General features: G+C 38.1%; 1 protein-coding gene and 1 pseudogene across 1 annotated transcript; both read right to left on the bottom strand.

The window, feature by feature from the left end:
* Positions 1-2219: 2219 nt before the first annotated feature.
* LOC133795814 (uncharacterized) lies at positions 2220-3227 on the bottom strand (annotated as a pseudogene).
* Positions 3228-3517: 290 nt separating this feature from the next.
* LOC133795813 (glutathione S-transferase T3-like) lies at positions 3518-4411 on the bottom strand. The gene has a single exon (XM_062233270.1). It carries the CDS (start codon positions 4409-4411, stop codon positions 3518-3520), a length of 894 nt encoding a protein of 297 aa, XP_062089254.1.
* Positions 4412-19427: the final 15016 nt, after the last annotated feature.

Here is a 19427-nt window from a genome sequence, read left to right as displayed (position 1 = left end):
ATAAAAATGAGTTCCCTGTTTTTTTAAATATATATATATAATATAATGAATTATAGTTCTATAGTATATATAAATATTTATATCAATAATCTATACATATATAACATCTAAACACAATATTGACATAGATATGTATTTACATGGCTACATGATATATATATATATATATATATATAAATTACAAAAATATTTAAAAAGAAATTAATAATAGAAATAAAATAAGAATAAAAATAGTTATAGTCTAGACAGTAGTATACATGTATCAACTATTTTTAGTTTCTAATGTTTCTCGCAATGTCATTTGTTGAATTTGATGAAGAAAAAGAGTTCCAATCACTTTATAAAAAACAAACTATCACATAAATTTATAAGATAAAAAAAATGATATAAATGTATTTATTATTGTTAAATAAATATGATTTAATTATTTAAATATTCATAAAATATCTTAAAAATATCCTATTTCAATTAATTAATTTTTGTTTAAGTTTAAGTTTATGTTTTGTTCTAATTTTTAAATTTGACAGTGACAATAAGATATTATATATTATACGTAGATTTTAAATTTAAGTTTGTCACTAGTTGATAGTAGATTATATTATATTATATTATATATTTAATATGATATTATTCTAATACGTGATGTTTAAGTTTAATTAAATTTTATTTAAGTTATAAAATATATAGTTTTATTATTTTTAAATAATTATCATTGTAAAATATCTAAAAAAATATCTTATTTTAATTTGTTTAATTATTTATTTATTTAATTTGATCTAAGTTTAAGTCATGTTTACAATCTACAGTTAAATATAAAAATATTCTGTTATGTATAAGAATATTCTGTTAAAGTTAATGAAAAAAAATAAAAACCCGTTAAAATCAAGAATTTTTGTTATCTACACACTTTTTATATAGAAGAGATATATTTATATATTTATATAAATGAAAGCTTTAAGGAGGTGATGTGACACTCTAAAATCACTTCAAAGCACTCTATTTATTTTCTAATTTTTTCTAATTTTTTTATTCTACTATTTTTTAATTTTAAATAAGATATTTGTGAATAACTATTTTTCTAATAATTATATTATTATTAATATATATTATATTTTTTCTAATTATTTTATAGATTTATTTATACATAATTTATAATTTTACAAAAAATCACTCAAAGCTTATAATTAATAACAATCTATATATTTATATAAATGAGAGCTTTAAGGAGGTGATGCGGCACTCAAAAATCACTCCAAAACACTCTATTTATTTTCTAATTTTTTTATTCTACTATTTTTTAATTTTAAATAAGATATTTGCGAATAACTATTTTTCTAATAATTATATTATTATTAATATATATTATATTTTTTCTAATTATTTTATAGATTTATTTATACATAATTTATAATTTTTAACCGTATAATTAATAACAATAATAAAAATAACAATAAATAAATAAATTTAAATTTATAACAAGTTGTTTGAATTTTGTTTTTGAAACTTTAATTATTTAGAATTTCTTAAAAAAAAATTAAAAAATATATTTTAATCAAAAGTTGAGCTTACAGCATTGAGATGGCAGCTTAGAGCATCTCCAATGCAAACTACCCCAACCATTGCCTAAAATGTCTAAATCAATTAAAAAATATAATTTTTTATTTTCTCTCTCATCTACATCACTTTTGGCAACTTATTTCTTAAAAATACTCCAATTCAAGCTACCCTAAAAATTGCCAACCATGGTCCCCACATATTATTATTTAATATATCATTTTATAATTATAAATATTATCATACTAATTTTTTTAAATTCATATATTAATATAAATAAATAGTACATGATATTTAAATTAGACTAAATTTAAAAAAAACTTATAAAATGAATAATCGTAATTAATCAATCTAACATAATTAAAAAAAAACTAATTAAAATGATTTCCATATTTTGACCATATGTGTTCCACCAAGTCTGCTTGAAGATTGCGATGAATATTTCTATCACGAATTTCAGCATTTCTTTGCAGCATTGTTGGGAAGTCGGAAATAGGTCCATGCAATACTTCAACTGTTGGGGTGTCTGTAGGGCCGTCATCATAATTAAAATCAATCAAACTCTCATATGCATCTCTTTCATCCTCGACAATAATATTGTGCAATATGATGCATGCATACATAATATCTTTGAGAACATCTCTTCGCCAAAAACGTGCTGGTCCTCATACAATAGCAAAATGAGATTGAAGTACTCCAAATGCTCGCTCAACATCTTTACGTACCGCTTCTTGGCATTGAGCAAATAATTTTCTTTTCTCTCCTTGAGGTAGTGGGATAGTTTTAACAAATGTACCCCACTCTGGATAGATACCATCTGCTAGATAGTACCCCTTGTTGTATTGTGTGCCATTTATTATAAACTCAACTCTTGGAGCTTGCCCTTGTAAGATTTCAGTGAATAATGGGGATTGATTTAACACGTTTAGATCATTATTGGATCTCAGAACACCAAAAAATGCATGCCATATCCAGAGATCTTGTGATGCAACTGCTTCGAGCATGATTGTTGGCCTGCCGTGATCACCTTGCGTGAATTGTCCTTTCCATGCAACTGGGCAATTTTTCCATTCCTAGTGCATACAATCAATGCTTCCCAACATTCTTGGAAAACCACGCACCTCCCCTATTTGAAGTAAGCGACGAATGTCCCCATCATTGGGTCGTCTCAAATATTTAGCACGAAAAATCTCATTCACTCCCCGAACGAAATTTACTAGACATTCAATAGCGGTGGTTTCACCAATTTGAACATACTCATCAACATAATCAGCAGGCGCTCCATATGCTAATATTCACATTGCAGCGGTGCACTTCTGTAATGGTGAAAGCCCTCTTCTACCGACTGCATCAAACCTCATCTGGAAATACTCCGAATGATTTTCTAGAGCTTGCACTATGCATAGAAATACGTGTCTATGCATTCTAAATCTTCTTCTAAATTGATAGTCTGTATACACCGGTTCATCAGAAAAGCAGTCATCGAACAAACGTTGATGTCCTTCTACATGACCCTTATCAATATGGGCTCTCTTTCTTCCTTGCCTTGTTAAGCTACCCCCATCCATGAAAGCTTTGAAATATTGATCATCATGATCGTCAGTACAATCTGCAATTATGATATCCTCTAGACTCATATTATCGTATGAATTCGCAGAATTTGGCGAATCCATTGTCGAACTTAGAGTATATGATATTTGAGAATGAAAGATAAATGAGAGAGTAAAATGAAGGACAGAATGATCAGTTGAGTAAAAAGATGATTGAAATTTTGTATTTATAGACATGGTGACATATATAGCCGTTAAAATATAGCCATTAAAATGTAGCCGTTAAAATATAGCCGTTAAAATGTAGCCGTTAAATATAGTCCTTAAAATGTAGCCGTTACTAAATAATAAAGGATAGTTTATTTAAATAAATCAAAATACATAATAATGCCATTGATGAAAATACAAAGCAATTACAACTTTAGGATATTAGTCTTAATATAAGTACACATGGCTTCGTGATTTTTCTTTTGCTCAGGAGTGATATGCGACGTGTCCATGATGAGATAATCCATATATCCTTTAATCTTATTATCTTCTGCCTCTTTCTCCTTTATCGCCACCAATTTCTCTAATGCAACTGTTTTTCGTTCACTAATCTCTATAAATCTAGCATGTGTGTCTTTTTTTTCCTTTCCTTTTCTCTTTGTTGCCTTTTGGCCAGTAGAGCGCACTTCACGTACTTCATCGTCACTGATGTCTGCATTAGAAGATGAAGTAAATGCCCCTGATTCTGACACCTTTGTTCTCTTACCACATGTTGGTTGGTACATTGTATTCCATTTCAGCTCAACCTTTAGCAATCTCCAACAGTCCACAAATAAAAAATTTGAGTTGTTATTTTCAGATTTGTACAATTGATGTGCATTATCAAGAATTTGCTCATCAGACCAACCACTTTGATGTGCTAATTGAACTCGTTTATAACATCCATTGAATCGCGCCACCTTTTGATTCATCTTGTTCCAATGGTCTTTGCATTGCCTTCCAGTCCTTGCTTGCTCACCTTTTTGGTTGGTGTTGAAGTAATCTGCGATTCGAGCTGAGAAATATGTAGAAGTCTGGCCATTCCCCACAATGGCATCCTTAGATGTATTAAGCCATCCACTTATAAGAAGTATAGTTGCTTCCTTGCTCCATTTGACTTTACCTTTATGCCTTGATTCATCTTCATTGTGTAGAATAATATTTTCCAACCCTTCAGCACAATGTTCAGGTTGGGTTTCAGAGATAGATGTTGACGATGTTTCGCGATTTAAATCAATACTAGACTTTTCTATACTAGGCCTATAATTTCTTGAAACCATTTCAGGTTGGTGTAGGGAAGGCATATGAAAGGCATGTGGTAGTGAATTTGTTGGTGTGAAGAATGGAGCTTGTTGGGGCGTCTCAAAAGAGCCAAAATTTTGGTAAGGGTAAGAGGACATTGGATAATTTTGAGAATTTAGAAAACTTTGGTTAAATTGAGAATATTGGAAATTTGGATTTAGGGGATTAGTAGATTGAGTATTTCGAAAATTTTGATTGAAATGGGAATATTGAAAATTTGGATTTTGAGGGTTGGTATGTGGAGAATATGATGAATTTTGAAAAACTTGAGAATATTGAAAATTTGGATTTTGGGAATTGGTACTTGGAGAATTTTGGAAATCCATTGATAGGATTTTTTTTTTTGTGATATTGATAATTTAGAAGAAAAATATAGTGTGAAAATGAAATTAAGTAAGTGAGTATTTATAGAAAAAAAATAAATTCTAACGGTAACAAAAAAAATATGTATATATATATTTATATAAAAAACGGTAAGAAAATAAATATATGTATATATATATATAAAATTATATGTATATATATATTTATATATAAAAAAAAATGAAAAAATGAAAAAGGACCGTTGCCTCTGTGAGGCAACTAAGTTAGGCAATGGTCAAAATTTTTAAGAGCTCCAATGCATAAGTTATACTTTGTGTCAGATTTTGGTCAATGGCTACTGCTATAGCTCCCCCCATTGGAGATGCTCTTATATGATCTTTCTTTTTTATTCTCTTTTTTTATTATTTAATAATAGTATTTTCAATTGGGTTTATACTTTTTTGGACTTTGTGTTTTTTCTCATTACCTGTTTGGACCTTGTGTTTTGAAAAATTACTTTTTGGACCCTATGTTTTGTAAAATTCTTAAAATAGAACCCTAAACTCAATTTTGATGAAGAAAAAATTGAATATAACAATACAGTTTTTAAGCAGAATGATTTTATTTTTGTTCTAAATTGTTAGTTTGGTAAATTATTTGTGATTTTAGTTGAGAAAACATTGACCAAAATCGGGTTTAGGGTTTTATTTTAACTATTTTATAAAACATAGGGTCCAAAAAATAATTTATCAAAATACAGGGTCCAAACAGATAATAAGAAAAAATAAATGGTCCAATAAGTATAAACCTTTTTCAATTTATTAGTTGGTGGAAGGGACAATTGTTTCTCATGTTAGTGTTATTTTGCTGATCATAATTAGTTTGTCGACCCTTTAACTAGATAACGAATTATTTAAATAGAAGAATTGATCTACCGTGATATATATAATAAAAAAATAATTTAAGTTATTTATATATAATAAAACAAACTACTGTTAAATCTATTTATTCATCATTAATATTTTTTTTGGTATTAATATAATGTAAAAATACCAAATTTAATATTTTTTTTTGTAAAATTAAAATTTTTTATTATTTCACTAAAATTGCTAACGTTTTCTGTGATTTTGGTAATGCATTTATATCAATTTATTTTAAAATATAATGTAAACGGTTCCTAAATTAATATAAATGTTTATAAGTTATTACATTATAAAGCTATATAACAAATTGGGTATGATTAGTTCGCGATTGGAAAAATATATTTTTAAAAGTGTGTTTCTGAAATAAAAATCTGGATTTATAGTCTTAAAACATGTTTTTTAAAATGTGATTGATTCAAAATCTGTAAACTATTTTTGAATTTTAAAAAACTGAATATGTGATTGGTGGATAATCTGAAAATATAAAAAAGTGATAGATTTGTAGGATTTTAGGATATAATGATTTGGATTTGGAAAAAACGTGAAAATAGTGATTTTTATTTTATAACTTAAAGTTAGAATCAGTATTTGGATTGAGAATTTGAAAACAAATAGCCAATCAAATATTCATGTGGGTACTACCATTTCTTAGTTTTAGAAATCATAAAATTGAATTTGGATTCACTACTAATCTTTATGTTTATCCTGTTTTTGTGATGAGAGGAATAATCTATATCTATATCTATATATATTATAAATGAGAGCTTCAAGAAGATGATGTTACACTCTAAAATTGCTCTAAAAAACACTTTATCTATTTTCTTCTTTAATCTAATTTAATTTTTTATTCATGTTATATTTTCTCATTTAATATAATCTATATATATATATAAAGGAGAGCTTCAAGGAGATTACGTGGCACTCTAAAATCTCTTCAAAACACTTTTTCTATTTTCTCATTTAATCTAATTTTTTAATTCATTTACAAAATCCATTATATATATTTTTAAAATTTTTAAATTCATATATGTTAATAAGGACATCAAGACTAACGATCCAATTCAAGTTCCAGTTGGTCCGGTGACGAGGGCGCGAGCTAGGAGATTCAAAGAAGAGCTTAACAACTTAGTCCGGAGAATTCTACAACAAGAAGAGGTCGAGTTCACTACTGAGGGTGAACAAAGGCTTGTGCTACTCATCAAAGTTGATTCAGTTTAGGAGCTTGATTCCTTACTTTAATTATTTGTTTTAGTTTGAACTATATTTTCATGTTTTATTAGAGTCTTTGTTGGAGTCAAAGACATGTCGTTTTGGGCTTTTTCATTATGGGTATTTTAGGGTTTTTTTTATATGTTTAAAAACCCTCTTTGTAATTTTTTATATGTTTAAAAACCCTCTTTGTAATTTTCGGCTATATTAGGCCTTGTGGACGGTTTGGAATTTAGATAGTTGTGGTTAATGAAAAACATTGTGAGTTTTCTTCTTGAGTTCTTGAAGAAACTTTCGAACTTATCAAGGGATTCCTTGTGGCGTTCAAATCTGACTTATCAAACGAATAATCCATCCCTGTTTGTGGCGTCTTCACCATACCAAGGTTCGTGTTTTGCTAAGCATTGGGTCGCGATTTCCATTCCAAATTCGAGTATTCTTGGGTTGTTTTTCCAGATTTGGTTCGGGTTTCGTCACAATTGTTGGCGTGGTTCGTATCAGTTGGTATCAGAGCCTAGGTTCATACGGTTTGGCCTATCCTTTTCCTTGTTTTTCTTTTCGTTTCTTTGTTCAATTCGTGCATTTGAATTAGGGTTTATGAAAATCCCTATAATTTTTTTTTCTGAAATCGTGAATTAGGGTTCTTATTGTGAAATCCGAATTTGCATTGAGTTTCTCTTGTTCTTATTGTGAAGTCCGAATTTGCATTGAGTTTCTCTTGTTCTTATTGTGAAATCCAAATTTGCATTGAGTTTCTCTTGTTCTTTTGTGAAATCCAAGTTGTTCTTGTTTTCGAATCGTTCTAGTTCTACAAATTCTGATTCCCTTGTTTCTTGTAACTGCGTTTGAGAAATCAAAAACAAAAAAAAAACAAAAAAAACAAAACAAAAGAAAGAAGAAGAAAAATCAAGGGGATCTGAAAAGAAAAAAAAAAGAGTCTAGAAACCTAAATTTTTTTGTTATAATCTTGTTCTTTATGGCCTAGAGGCTCTTTTGCCAAATCCTTACGCAAGTGTATAAAAATCATCAGTTTTTGCTATATTCGTTTGGTTTGTTGTGGTTTGATTTGCTACTAGAATCCTCCATATTATCGTTTGATTAGTTTTGAAAGAGCTTAAAGAAGAATACGAGTGGAAAAAGGCAGAGGTGCGAGCTTATTTGAGGGTAAAAGCCATTGAAATTGAGTGAAACACGAGTGGATTTGAGTGAAAATATTGTTCGAGTGAAACACGTGAGGGAGTGTGGTGAGGTCTCTTCTCCATATTGTTCTAACCTTATTTTGGCAAAGTTCCATCACGGCACAAAATCCAGAGGGAAATACAAGCAATGAGAATCCACCACCTGTGGTTCCGAATCTATAAATTCAAGCATTAATTGGGGAGATGCGAAGGATGATGACAGCAGAGTGTGAACAAATACATGAGACGTTGGATAGGGTAGAAGAGGGAACGCAACGGGGGGCACGGAGGAACAGGGTGCAACAACGAGATGTTGAGGGTGAAAGATAGTTTGAAGGGGAAGATTTAGATAAAGAGTTTGATAGGGTGTCAGAGGATAACCATAGGAGGTATGGCCGAGATAGAGAAGCTAGGAACTGGGTAGATAATAATTTGGGAAATATCAAGATGAGAATCCTCGCATTTCAAGGGAAGAGTGATCCCGAAGCATACCTTGAGTGGGAAAAGAAGATGGAGTTGGTTTTTGATTGTCACAACTACTTCGAAGTGAAGAAGGTAAAACTTATTGCAATAGAATTTACTGATTATGCTATTGTTTGGTGGGATCAGTTGTGCATCAACAGGAGGCGAAATGTAGATCGTCCTATTGAGACTTAGGATGATATGAAGAGGGTAATGAGGCGACGTTTTGTACCAGCTCATTACTATCGGGATCTATACCTTAAGTTGCAGGGTCTTCATCAAGGTTACAAGAGTGTTGATGAGTATTACAAAGAGATGGAGATGGCTATGATTAGAGCCAATGTGGAAGAAGATCGAGAGGCGACAATGGCAAGGTTTTTGAATGGGTTGAACCAAGAGATTGCTAATACAATTGAGCTACACCATTATGTGGAATTGGAAGATTTGGTGCATATGGCAATGAAAGTTGAGAGGCAGCTCAAGAGGGGTAGTACAAGTTCAAATCCGAGACAAATCCCACAAAATCCAAGTGCAGCACCTTGGCGGTTGAACTATCCAAAGAAAGAAGAAAACCCTTTTACTCACAAGCCTAAAACCGAGTCAAAACCAGTCACCACAACCACAACCTCTTAAGGTAAAACAACCCCTACTTCATCCAGTTCTAGTGAGATTAAGTGTTTCAAATGTCAGGGGAGAGGACACATAGCTAGCCAATGCCCAAACAAGCGAGTTATGGTTATTCGGGATAATGGCGAGATAGATTCCGAAGATGAAGATGATCTTAATGACATGCCACCATTGGAGGATGCTTCTATGGATGGTGAGGAGTTTGGGGCAGAATATTGTGAGATGCTTGCACTAGTCACACGACGAGCCTTAAATTTGCAAGCAAAAGAAGAGGAAGAAGAGGTACAGCGGGAGAACATCTTTCACACTCGTTGTCATGTGAAAGACAAGGTATGTAGTGTTATTATTGATGGTGGTAGTTGCACTAACGTTGCTAATTCTTCCATGGTTGAGAAGCTGGGGCTCACAACACTTAGACATCCTTGTCCATACAAGTTGCAATGGTTGAATGATAGTAGTGAAGTAAGGGTTACAAAGCAGGTTGTTGTATCATTTCGAATTGGCAAATACGAGGATGAAGTATTGTGCGATGTGGTTCCAATGCATGCTGGACATCTCCTTCTAGGAAGACCTTGGCAATTTGATCGGCGGGTGCAGCATGATGGCTTCACCAACAAGTACTCATTCACGTTCCGTCAACGGATAATCACTCTAGCTCTGTTGACACCAAAACAAGTATATGAAGATCAAGTGAGGTTGCAAAAATTGAGTGATCAAAAAAATTTGAGTGAGCAAAAGAAAGATAGTGAAAATATGAATGAGAGTGAGGGAAAAGAGAGACAAATAGAGAGCAGGGTCGAATCAAGTGAGAGAGAAAAGTTCGGCCAATGAGGGAAAATCAGAGAGAAAACAAAGAAATTTTTATGCAAAAACAAGTGAGGTTAAGCGAGCATTGATTGCAAAACGGCCGATGATTGTACTCATGTACAAGGAGGCTCTTTTAAACACTAACCAACTTGATTCTTTGCTGCCTAGTGTTGTTGTTTCTATTTTGCAGGAGTTCGAGGATGTGTTTCCTGAGGAGGTACCACATGGTTTACCACCCATCCAAGGGATTGAACATTAAATTGATTTTGTTCCCGGTGCTTCTATCCCAAACCGACCAGCATACAGGAGCAATCTGGAGGAGACGAAGGAACTTCAAAGGCAAGTTGAAGAATTGATGGAGAAAGGGCATGTGAGAGAAAGCATGAGTCCTTGTGTTGTTCCAGTGATTCTAGTTCCCAAGAAGGATGGGACATGGAGAATGTGTGTTGACTGCCGAGCCATCAACAACATAACGGTAAAATATCGACACCCCATTCCTCGTTTAGATGATATGTTGGATGAGTTGCATGGTTCTTGTGTGTTTTCTAAGATTGATCTTAAGAGTGGGTATCGTCAAATATGAATGAAAGAAGGAGATGAATGGAAGGCAGCGTTTAAAAATAAACATGGATTGTATGAGTGGTTAGTCATGCCTTTTGGATTAACTAATGCACCTAGCACTTTCAAGTGCTTAATGAATCATGTTTTGCGTGCTTTCATTGGAAAATTTGTTGTTGTGTATTTGATAATATTCTTATTTATAGCAAGAGTTTGCATGATCATGCCTCACATTTCCTTTCGGTTTTGGATGTGCTTAGGAAAGAGAAGTTATATGCTAACCTCAAGAAGTGTACTTTCTGCACTGATAAGCTTGTTTTCCTAGGTTTTGTTGTGAGTGCTACAGGTATTGAGGTTGATGAAGAGAAGATCAAAGCCATCCAAGAGTGGCCGACCCCCTCCAATGTAGGTAATGTTAGAAGTTTTCATGGACTTGCTAGCTTTTACAGGAGGTTTGTGAAGGATTTTAGTACCATCGTCGCACCACTTACCGAAGTTATCAAGAAGAATGTTGCATTCAAATGGGGTGAAGCACAAGAGGAAGCATTCCAGCTTATTAAACACAAGCTTACTCACGCTCCTTTACTTGCTTTGCCTAACTTTCTAACACGTTTGAAGTCGAATGTGATTCTTCTGGTGTAGGTATTGGCCCTGTTCTTATGCAGGATGGGAGACCACTTGCGTACTTTAGCGAGAAGCTAAGTGGGGTTGCACTTAACTACCCCACTTATGACAAAGAGTTGTACGCATTGGTTCGAGCTTTAGAGACATGGCAGCACTATTTGTGGCCGAAGGAGTTTGTGATTCATACGGATCATGAATCTTTGAAACATTTGAAAGGAAAACATAAGCTGGACAAGAGACATGCACAATGGGTTGAGCACATTGAGACATTTCCTTATGTCATTCGGTATAAACAAGGTAAGGAGAATGTGGTGGATGATGCACTTTCACGCAGGTATGCCTTAATCTCTACTCTTGATGCTAAATTACTTGGTTTTGAGCACATTAAGGAACTTTATCATGTTGACCACGACTTTGGGGAGATTTATGGTGCTTGTGAAAAATCTGCTGAGGGAAAGTTTTATAGGCATGAGGGTTTCTTGTTTAGGGAGCATCGGTTGTGTGTACCTAATTGGTCGTTGAGAGATTTGTTAGTTCGGGAGTTCCACGGTGGAGGGTTGATGGGGCATTTTGGAGTCGCTAAGACTCTAACTATGTTATAGGAGCACTTCTATTGGCCACACATGAAATGAGATGTTGAGCGAATTTGTGGTAGGTGTGTCACTTGTAGGCAGGCTAAATCGAGAGTTCAGCCAAATGGTCTTTACACACCCCTACCTATTCCTAGTTCACCCTGGGTTGATATTTCGATGGATTTTGTTTTGGGTTTACCTAGGAGTTAGCGTGGGAGGGATTCAATCTTTGTGGTTGTAGATCGGTTTTCTAAGATGGCTCACTTTATACCTTATCATAAAACTGATGATGCTTCTAATGTTGCAGATTTGTTCTTTAGGGAGATTGTGAGATTACATGGTATGCCTAGGACAATTGTGTTAGTTCGGGATGCTAAGTTCTTGAGTTACTTTTGGAAGACGTTGTGGGGTAAACTTGGAACGAAACTGTTGTTTTCTACTACTTGTCATCCTCAAACTGATGGTCAAACAGAAGTAGTTAATAGAACTTTATCCACTTTGTTGAGGGATATCATTAGTAGGAACATTAAGACTTGGGAGGATTGTTTACCACATGTTGAGTTTGCTTATAATCGTTCCATGCATTCTGCTACTAAGTTTTCACCGTTTGAAATTGTTTATGGTTTTAACCCTTTAACTCCTTTGGATTTATCACCTTTACCTGTTTCTGAGCATGTGAATTTAGATGGCAAGAAGAAGGCAGAATTTGTGAAGCAATTCCATGAGAGGGCACGCCTCAACATAGAGAGGAGGACAGAGCAATACATCAAGCAAGCTAACAAGGGATGTCACAAGCAGGTTTTTGAGCCCGGTGATTGGGTGTGGTTGCACATGAGGAAAGAAAGATTTCCAGCACAAAGACGTTCCAAGTTGCTACCTCGAGGAGATGGTCCGTTTCAAGTGCTAGAACGGATCAATGACAATGCCTACCGACTAGATTTACTAGGTGAGTACAATGTTAGTGCTACTTTCAATGTTACTGATCTGAGTCCTTTTGACATAGGTGACGATTTGAGGACAAATCCTTCTCAAGAGGGGGGGAATGATGAGGACATCAAGACTAACGATCCAATTCAAGTTCCAGTTGGTCCGGTGACCAGGGCGCGAGCTAGGAGATTCAAAGAAGAGTTTAACAACTTAGTCCGGAGAATTCTACAACAGGAAGAGGTCGAGTTCACTACTGAGGGTGAACAAAGGCTTGTGCTGCTCATCAAAGTTGATTCAGTTTAGGAGCTTGATTCCTTACTTTAATTATTTGTTTTAGTTTGAACTATATTTTCATGTTTTATTAGAGACTTTGTTGGAGTCAAAGACATGTCGTTTTGAGCTTTTTCATTATGGGTATTTTAGGGTTTTTTTTTATATGTCTAAAAACCCTCTTTGTAATTTTCGTATCATATGTTATCTTTGATTTTAACACCTAACAAACTTACAAAAATTTAAATAAGATATTTATATAAGAATTTTTTTTAATTTATCTTTGTTTTTATTATTAACAAAGAATGGTAGCAGCTATACTATTAATTATTATTATTATAAATTAGATGGCTTTTATGTATAATAATTTAATTATTATTATAGATATTAATTATTAGAAAGAGGTTACATGTATCGGTTACACATTAATTTTTTTTTATTAATATATGTTAAAAAATTAAAAAAATCTATAAATTAGATTATCGGTTACATATTGATTTTTCTATTAATATATATTAAAAAATTAGAAAAAAATATTTTATTATAATGATAAAATGAATATACAAACTGATTTATGTAAAGTATTAAAGTGCTGAAATAATACTTTATGTTGACGGTGAAATCTCGTCAACGATTAAAGGTTAGAAAACTAAGATTTTTATACTAAGGGTAGCTTAGAATCAGGAGGAAAGAACTTCAATCAATAGAAAAAACCAGAGCAACAATGGAACAAAGATCATGTATTTCTTTAACGTCCCTTCATACACTCAGTTTTCCAACCCCTTAGCCTGAGGGGTTGGGGCCTATTTATAGGGGGGCTTTATTGGCCCTGGATACAAATAAGTCCCAAACGACAGGGACGTACACAGGTCCTCTGATAGTGTAGTGGCTCAGGGCGTAGTGGTGTCTACCCTGATGGTGTCAGAGTTGTGGCCGAGGACATAGTACTGTCGGTTCTGGCGTATGGTCGGGGGTGTCCAAGTGGTACCACTACTATTCGTACAGGTCTGTACCGCCACTACTCCTCAGATGCAGATCACAGGGCCGTGCCTCTGTTCTTCACAACCGTACGCCCCGTGTCAGCGCACATGTTCCGTACTCGATCCTCCTCATCAATCCCCGTTCAATGCCCCATGTTCGTTTGGCATATCAATAAGGTTCCTCCAAGGGGTCCCCGTGCCTATGTCAAGGAGGCTTCAACCTATGCGTGTCCTGGGAAGCCAAGGCGCCAGGGGTCAGGGCCGGCTTATGCAGGTCACATGGACACGAGGCTCGCAGCATGGGCGTTGTAGCAAGGCCACACCCTCGCATAGCGAGGGTACCTCGCGTAGCGAGGCTGGCCCTTTTCCCTTGGGTGTAGGCATGGCTCGGGGTACGGGCGCCGCAACAAGGCAGCACCCTCGCATAGCGAGGTTGCCTCTCCTCTCTCCGGGTGCAGACGTCGCGAGGCTAGGGGCACGGATGCCACAACAAAGCCTCACCCTCGCATAGCGAGGGTGCCTCGCGCAGCGAGGCTGACCTTCTTCTCCCGAGTGCAGGCGAGGCTCGATGCCTGATGGAACGGGGCGCACGCGGACGACCAGCTGGGGACCCTCGCATAGCGAGGGTGACGTTTGGATTTGGCAAGCGGCCGAAGGCCCTCGCCTAGTGAGGGTGACTCTCTTATCCCAACTCCCTCACCATCATGTGACACCCTTTTAGGATGTCTCGTAGTATAGAGCTTCACCCGTGAATAGAATTCACAAGGAATAATTTCCACATTTACACTTCCCCTCGAGTCTATAAGTACACTTTTAAGTGTGCTTGTAGACTTTCTCTATTTCTCTTGCTTGACAGGCACGACCAACCTTGGGGGACTTAGCCTTAGAAATTTTCCCAACGTCGCTCGAAGAAGTATGAGGTGAGGCTTGGAATTGTGTTTCTCCTTGGTGTTCAAAGGAACACAACAGCCACCTAACACTTGGGGGATCCATGAAAGTTCCTAAGATTGCATAAGGACCAATCATTCTCAATCGCGGATCCCAAGGTCACTCGTACTCTTGATTTCCACCACTCATAGGGAGGTAGATCTGACGGCTAGGGAGCATTGTCTTTTCCTATAAATACCCCCAAGGCTTGAAGCCACTTCTCCACGCCAAGATTTGCCTAGTCTAGTGGCATGCTCTCCAACTTGTTTTCATGAGTCCAAGGGTTCTACCCTCCTCCAAAGCATTCTTGTGGTGCCCTTTCTTTTATTTTTCTCTTCTTTTTTTTTTTTTCAAACTTAAGGGGCTCTGGTAAGTCCCTCTTATTACTGCCGTTCGTGGATTACATACTTTTCTTTGATCTAATGGCGATAATCTTTCTGGTGCACCTTGATTATACTTGTAAGGACACATTAACCCGTTGGGCTGTTGGGGTCCTTTTATATTTATTGCGCGCGCTTGTTGCTTTTTGCGAGAAACGTCCTTCTCGTCCTTATACATAGTACTATTGTTTTTCCAAGGGTCCCTTGTAAGACCCTTTTTGGGCTAGCCGGCTTAATGGCCGATCTAGACTTATCGGGTGATTCCCTCCTTATGGCCTCACCTCTTGGGGTGTCGGCCTTTAGTTAGAGGTCATCCTTTTAAGCTGTTCCCTTGATATTCATAAGGGTAGCTAATCCTTTTGAATATAAGAGATTTTTTTTTTTGCTCATGCCTCCTGTCCTACCCCCCAAGTGCTTGGTGGGATTTATTTCAGTAGGCAGTTCGGTTGATGCTCGCATGAAAAAAAAAATCACATGTGAAGTTGTGAACACTTTTATTCATAGCAGTCAGATTACAACGATATGTATATAAAAGGCTTACGTCTACTTGGGAGGTTGTGTAGATAACCTCTTTGATTCTCGTCTACTAAGATAGCCAACCTGCAACAAACTAGACACAGCTATTGCCTGCGCTGGGAGTGGGAGTCTTACTGGTAATACTTCCTAAGGTGTTCTGCGTTCCATGCTCGAGGTATGACGGTGTCGTCCATGCGCGCCAGCTTATAGGTGTTCGGGGGTATGCACTGAGCAACCTGGTAGGGCCCCTCCCAGTTCGCCCCCAGCACTCCTGCTCCTGGGTCTCGCGTGTTAGGGAGTACTTTCCTTAGCACCAAGTCGCCGACTCTGAAAGTTCTCTCTCGCACCCTCGAATTGTAGTACCTTGCGGCACGCTGTTGGTATACTGCCACCCTCATTCGTGCTTTTTCTCTCTTCTCTTCAAGCATATCCAAGCTCTCGGCCAGAGCCACGCGGTTGGCCTCGTCTCCATATGCCTGTACCCTGTGGGACTCAACCTGCATCTCGACCGGGAGTACGACCTCGCATCCATAGGCCAAGGAGAATGGGGACTCCCCAGTAGTCGTGCGTGGGGTGGTTCTGTAAGCCCATAGCACATTTGGTAGTTCCTCTACCCAGGCTCCCTTCATCTTTTCTAGCTTAGCCTTCAAGTTCTTCTTAAGGACCCTGTTTATGGCCTCCACTTGTCCATTGGCCTGTGGGTGTACCACCGCGGAGAAACTTCTCCTTATGCCCCTTCCCCTACAATACTCTTCGAAAGCTCCCCCCTCGAACTGGGTACCATTGTCAGAAATAATTTTGTAGGGTACTCCATATCTACAAACAATGAATTTGTTGACGAAAGCGGTGATGTGCTTGGCTGTTATCTTCACGAGGGGTTCTGCTTCTACCCACTTAGTGAAGTAGTCTACTGCCACCACCGCGTATTTTGCTCCACCCCTGCCTGTAGGAAGAGCGCCGATCAAGTCTATCCCCCAGATAGCTAAGGGCCAGGGGCTGGTCATGCTGGTCAGTTCACTTGGGGGTTTCCGAGGGTAGTTGGCGTGCCTCTGGCATTTGTCGCATTTCGTGGCAAAGTCATGTGCATCTTTCTCCATGGAGGGCCAGTAGTATCCTTGTCTCATGGCCTTCCTAGCCGTGGAGGGTCCGCTCTCGTGGTTGCCGCACTCCCCCTCATGTATCTCATGTAACACTTTCGACGCCTCCTCTTCTTCCACACACCGCAGGAGTGGCATTGAGAATCCTCTTTTGTAAAGGACCCCATCTACCAGGGTGTATCTTGCGGCCCTATACACCAACCTCCGGGACTCGTTTTTGTCTGCAGGCAAGGTTCCTTCTTCCAGGTACCTCTTGATTGGCTCGGTCCATGACTCCTTTGGGACATTAATCATGTGCATGTCGGCGCCTTCGATGCTGGGCTTGGGTAAGTACTCCACGGGTATTGACTCCAAGATATCACCATCCTTGGTGGACGCCAGCTTCGCGAGTGCATCGGCATGGGTATTTGTTTCCCTGGGGATTTGCTCTATGCTATATGCCACTAGCCGTCCCAGGTGGCCTTTCACCTTCTCCAAGTAGGCAGCCATCTTGGGTCCCCTTGCCTGGTACTCCCCCTTTACTTGGTACACTACCAATTGAGAGACGCTGAAGATACAGAGGCGCGTCACTCTCAGCTCCTGGGCTAAACGCAGGCCAGCCAGGAGCGCCTCATACTCTGCCTCGTTATTGGAGGCCTCAAACCCGAAATGGATCGCGCAATACATTTTGTGTCCCTCGGGCCCGGTCATCATGATGCCCGCTTTGGATCCTCCTTCATTAGACGCCCCATCAACATGCAAGCTCCATTCCTCTAAACCCCCTCGCTCTTCCTCTATGACAGGCTGCTCCCTTTCTTCATTTCTTCCTCCATTCGGCTGATGGGTGAACTCTACTATAAAGTCCGCCAGCACCTGTCCATTGATGGAGGCTCTTGGGGTATACACAATGTCAAATTGACTCAACTCGATCGACCATTTCATCAGCCTCCCTGAGGTCTCAGGTTTATGCAAGACCTGCCTCAAAGGACTATCCGCCAGGACTTCAATTGTGTGCGCATGGAAGTAAGGCCTCAACTTCCTCGAAGCCACAACTAACGCATAGGCCAATTTTTTGATCTCCGGATATCGGTTCTCTGCGTCCACCAAACGCTTGCTGATATAGTACACGGGTTGTTGCTACTTCTTCTCCCCTTTAACCAAGGCTGTGCTGATGGCATGCTCAGACACTGCCAAGTATAGGTACAACTTCTCGCCTTTCTCAGGTTTCGCCAACAGGGGTGGCTTCCCCAAGTACTCCTTCAGCTTGACAAATGCTTCTTCGCATTTTTCATCCCAGGCGAACTTTTTGCTCCCTTTGAGGATGTCAAAGAAGGGGAGGCATTTATCGGTGGACCTCGAGATAAATCTATTAAGGGCCGCCACCCTTCCTGTTAGGCACTTCACTTCCTTCTTATTCTTTGGCGGGCTCATCTTTATTAGTGCCTTTATCTTGTTAGGATTGGCCTCGATGCCTCTGGAATTGACCATGAAGCCCAAGAATTTTCCTGAGGATACCCCGAAGGTGCACTTGACCGGATTCAACTTCATCCGGTATTTCCTGAGTGTGTCGAACATCTCACCAAGGTCTTTGTTGAGCTCTGCTGCTTCTTTGGTCTTCACTAACATGTCATCCACATACACCTCCATATTCCTTCCTATCTGGTTGGCGAACATTTTATTCACCAACCTCTGATAGGTGGCTCCCGCGTTCTTGAGCCCGAAGGGCATCACCTTGTAACAGTAGAGCCCTTTGTCTGTAATGAATGACGTGTGCTCTTCATCTGCTGGGTTCATTGGGATTTGGTTGTATCTTGAGTAGGCGTCCATGAAACTCAGCAACTCATGTCCTGCCGTCGCATCTACTAGCTGATCTATCCTGGGAAGTGGGAAGCTGTCCTTAGGACAAGCTTTATTCAGGTTCGTGAAATCGACGCAAGTTCTCCATTTCCCATTCGGCTTCGGCACGAGTACTGGGTTCGATACCCACACAGGGTAGTAAGACTCACGGATGAACCCGTTGGCCTTCAGCTTGTCAAACTCCTCTTTTAATGCTGCGTATCTTGTTGGGTTTAGCGCCCGCCTCTTTTGCCTGACGGGCCTTGCCTCGGGGGAGATATTCAGGTGGTGGCACATCACACTGGGGTCTATGCCCACCATGTCCTCATGACTCCATGCAAACACGTCTAGATTATCTTTCCAAAATTTCATCAACTCCTCCTTCACGTCACCTTGCAGGCTTCTCCCTATCTTCAATTTCCTTAACGGTTCCTCCGTCACCGTAACCTCCTCTACTTCCTCCACTGGTTCTGCCCTTGAATCATCCACGACCCGAGGGTCCAGCTCCTGCGGACCCCCCGCGGGTACACGTAGCTCCTCATGTACCACCATAGCCATTGGTTCCCGTGGCTTCACAGGTGCACAGAGTAAGGTGTTATAGCACTCCCTTGCCTCTTTCTGTTCTCCCTTCATACTAGCGACCCCTCTTGGAGTCGGGAACTTGACAACCAAGTGATATATTGAAGTTATGGCTTTCAATTCTCTTAGGGATGGTCTCCCCAATACCGCATTGAAAGCCGATGCACAATCTACTACGACAAAGTTAGCCATGACTGTAGTTTGCCGGGATTGCTCCCCCATGGTGAGTGTCAATTCGAT

This window comes from Humulus lupulus, chromosome 8, assembly GCF_963169125.1.
Source record: "Humulus lupulus chromosome 8, drHumLupu1.1, whole genome shotgun sequence".
NCBI classification, from domain to species: Eukaryota; Viridiplantae; Streptophyta; class Magnoliopsida; order Rosales; family Cannabaceae; genus Humulus; species Humulus lupulus.
This window is presented reverse-complemented; position numbering and strand designations above follow the sequence as displayed.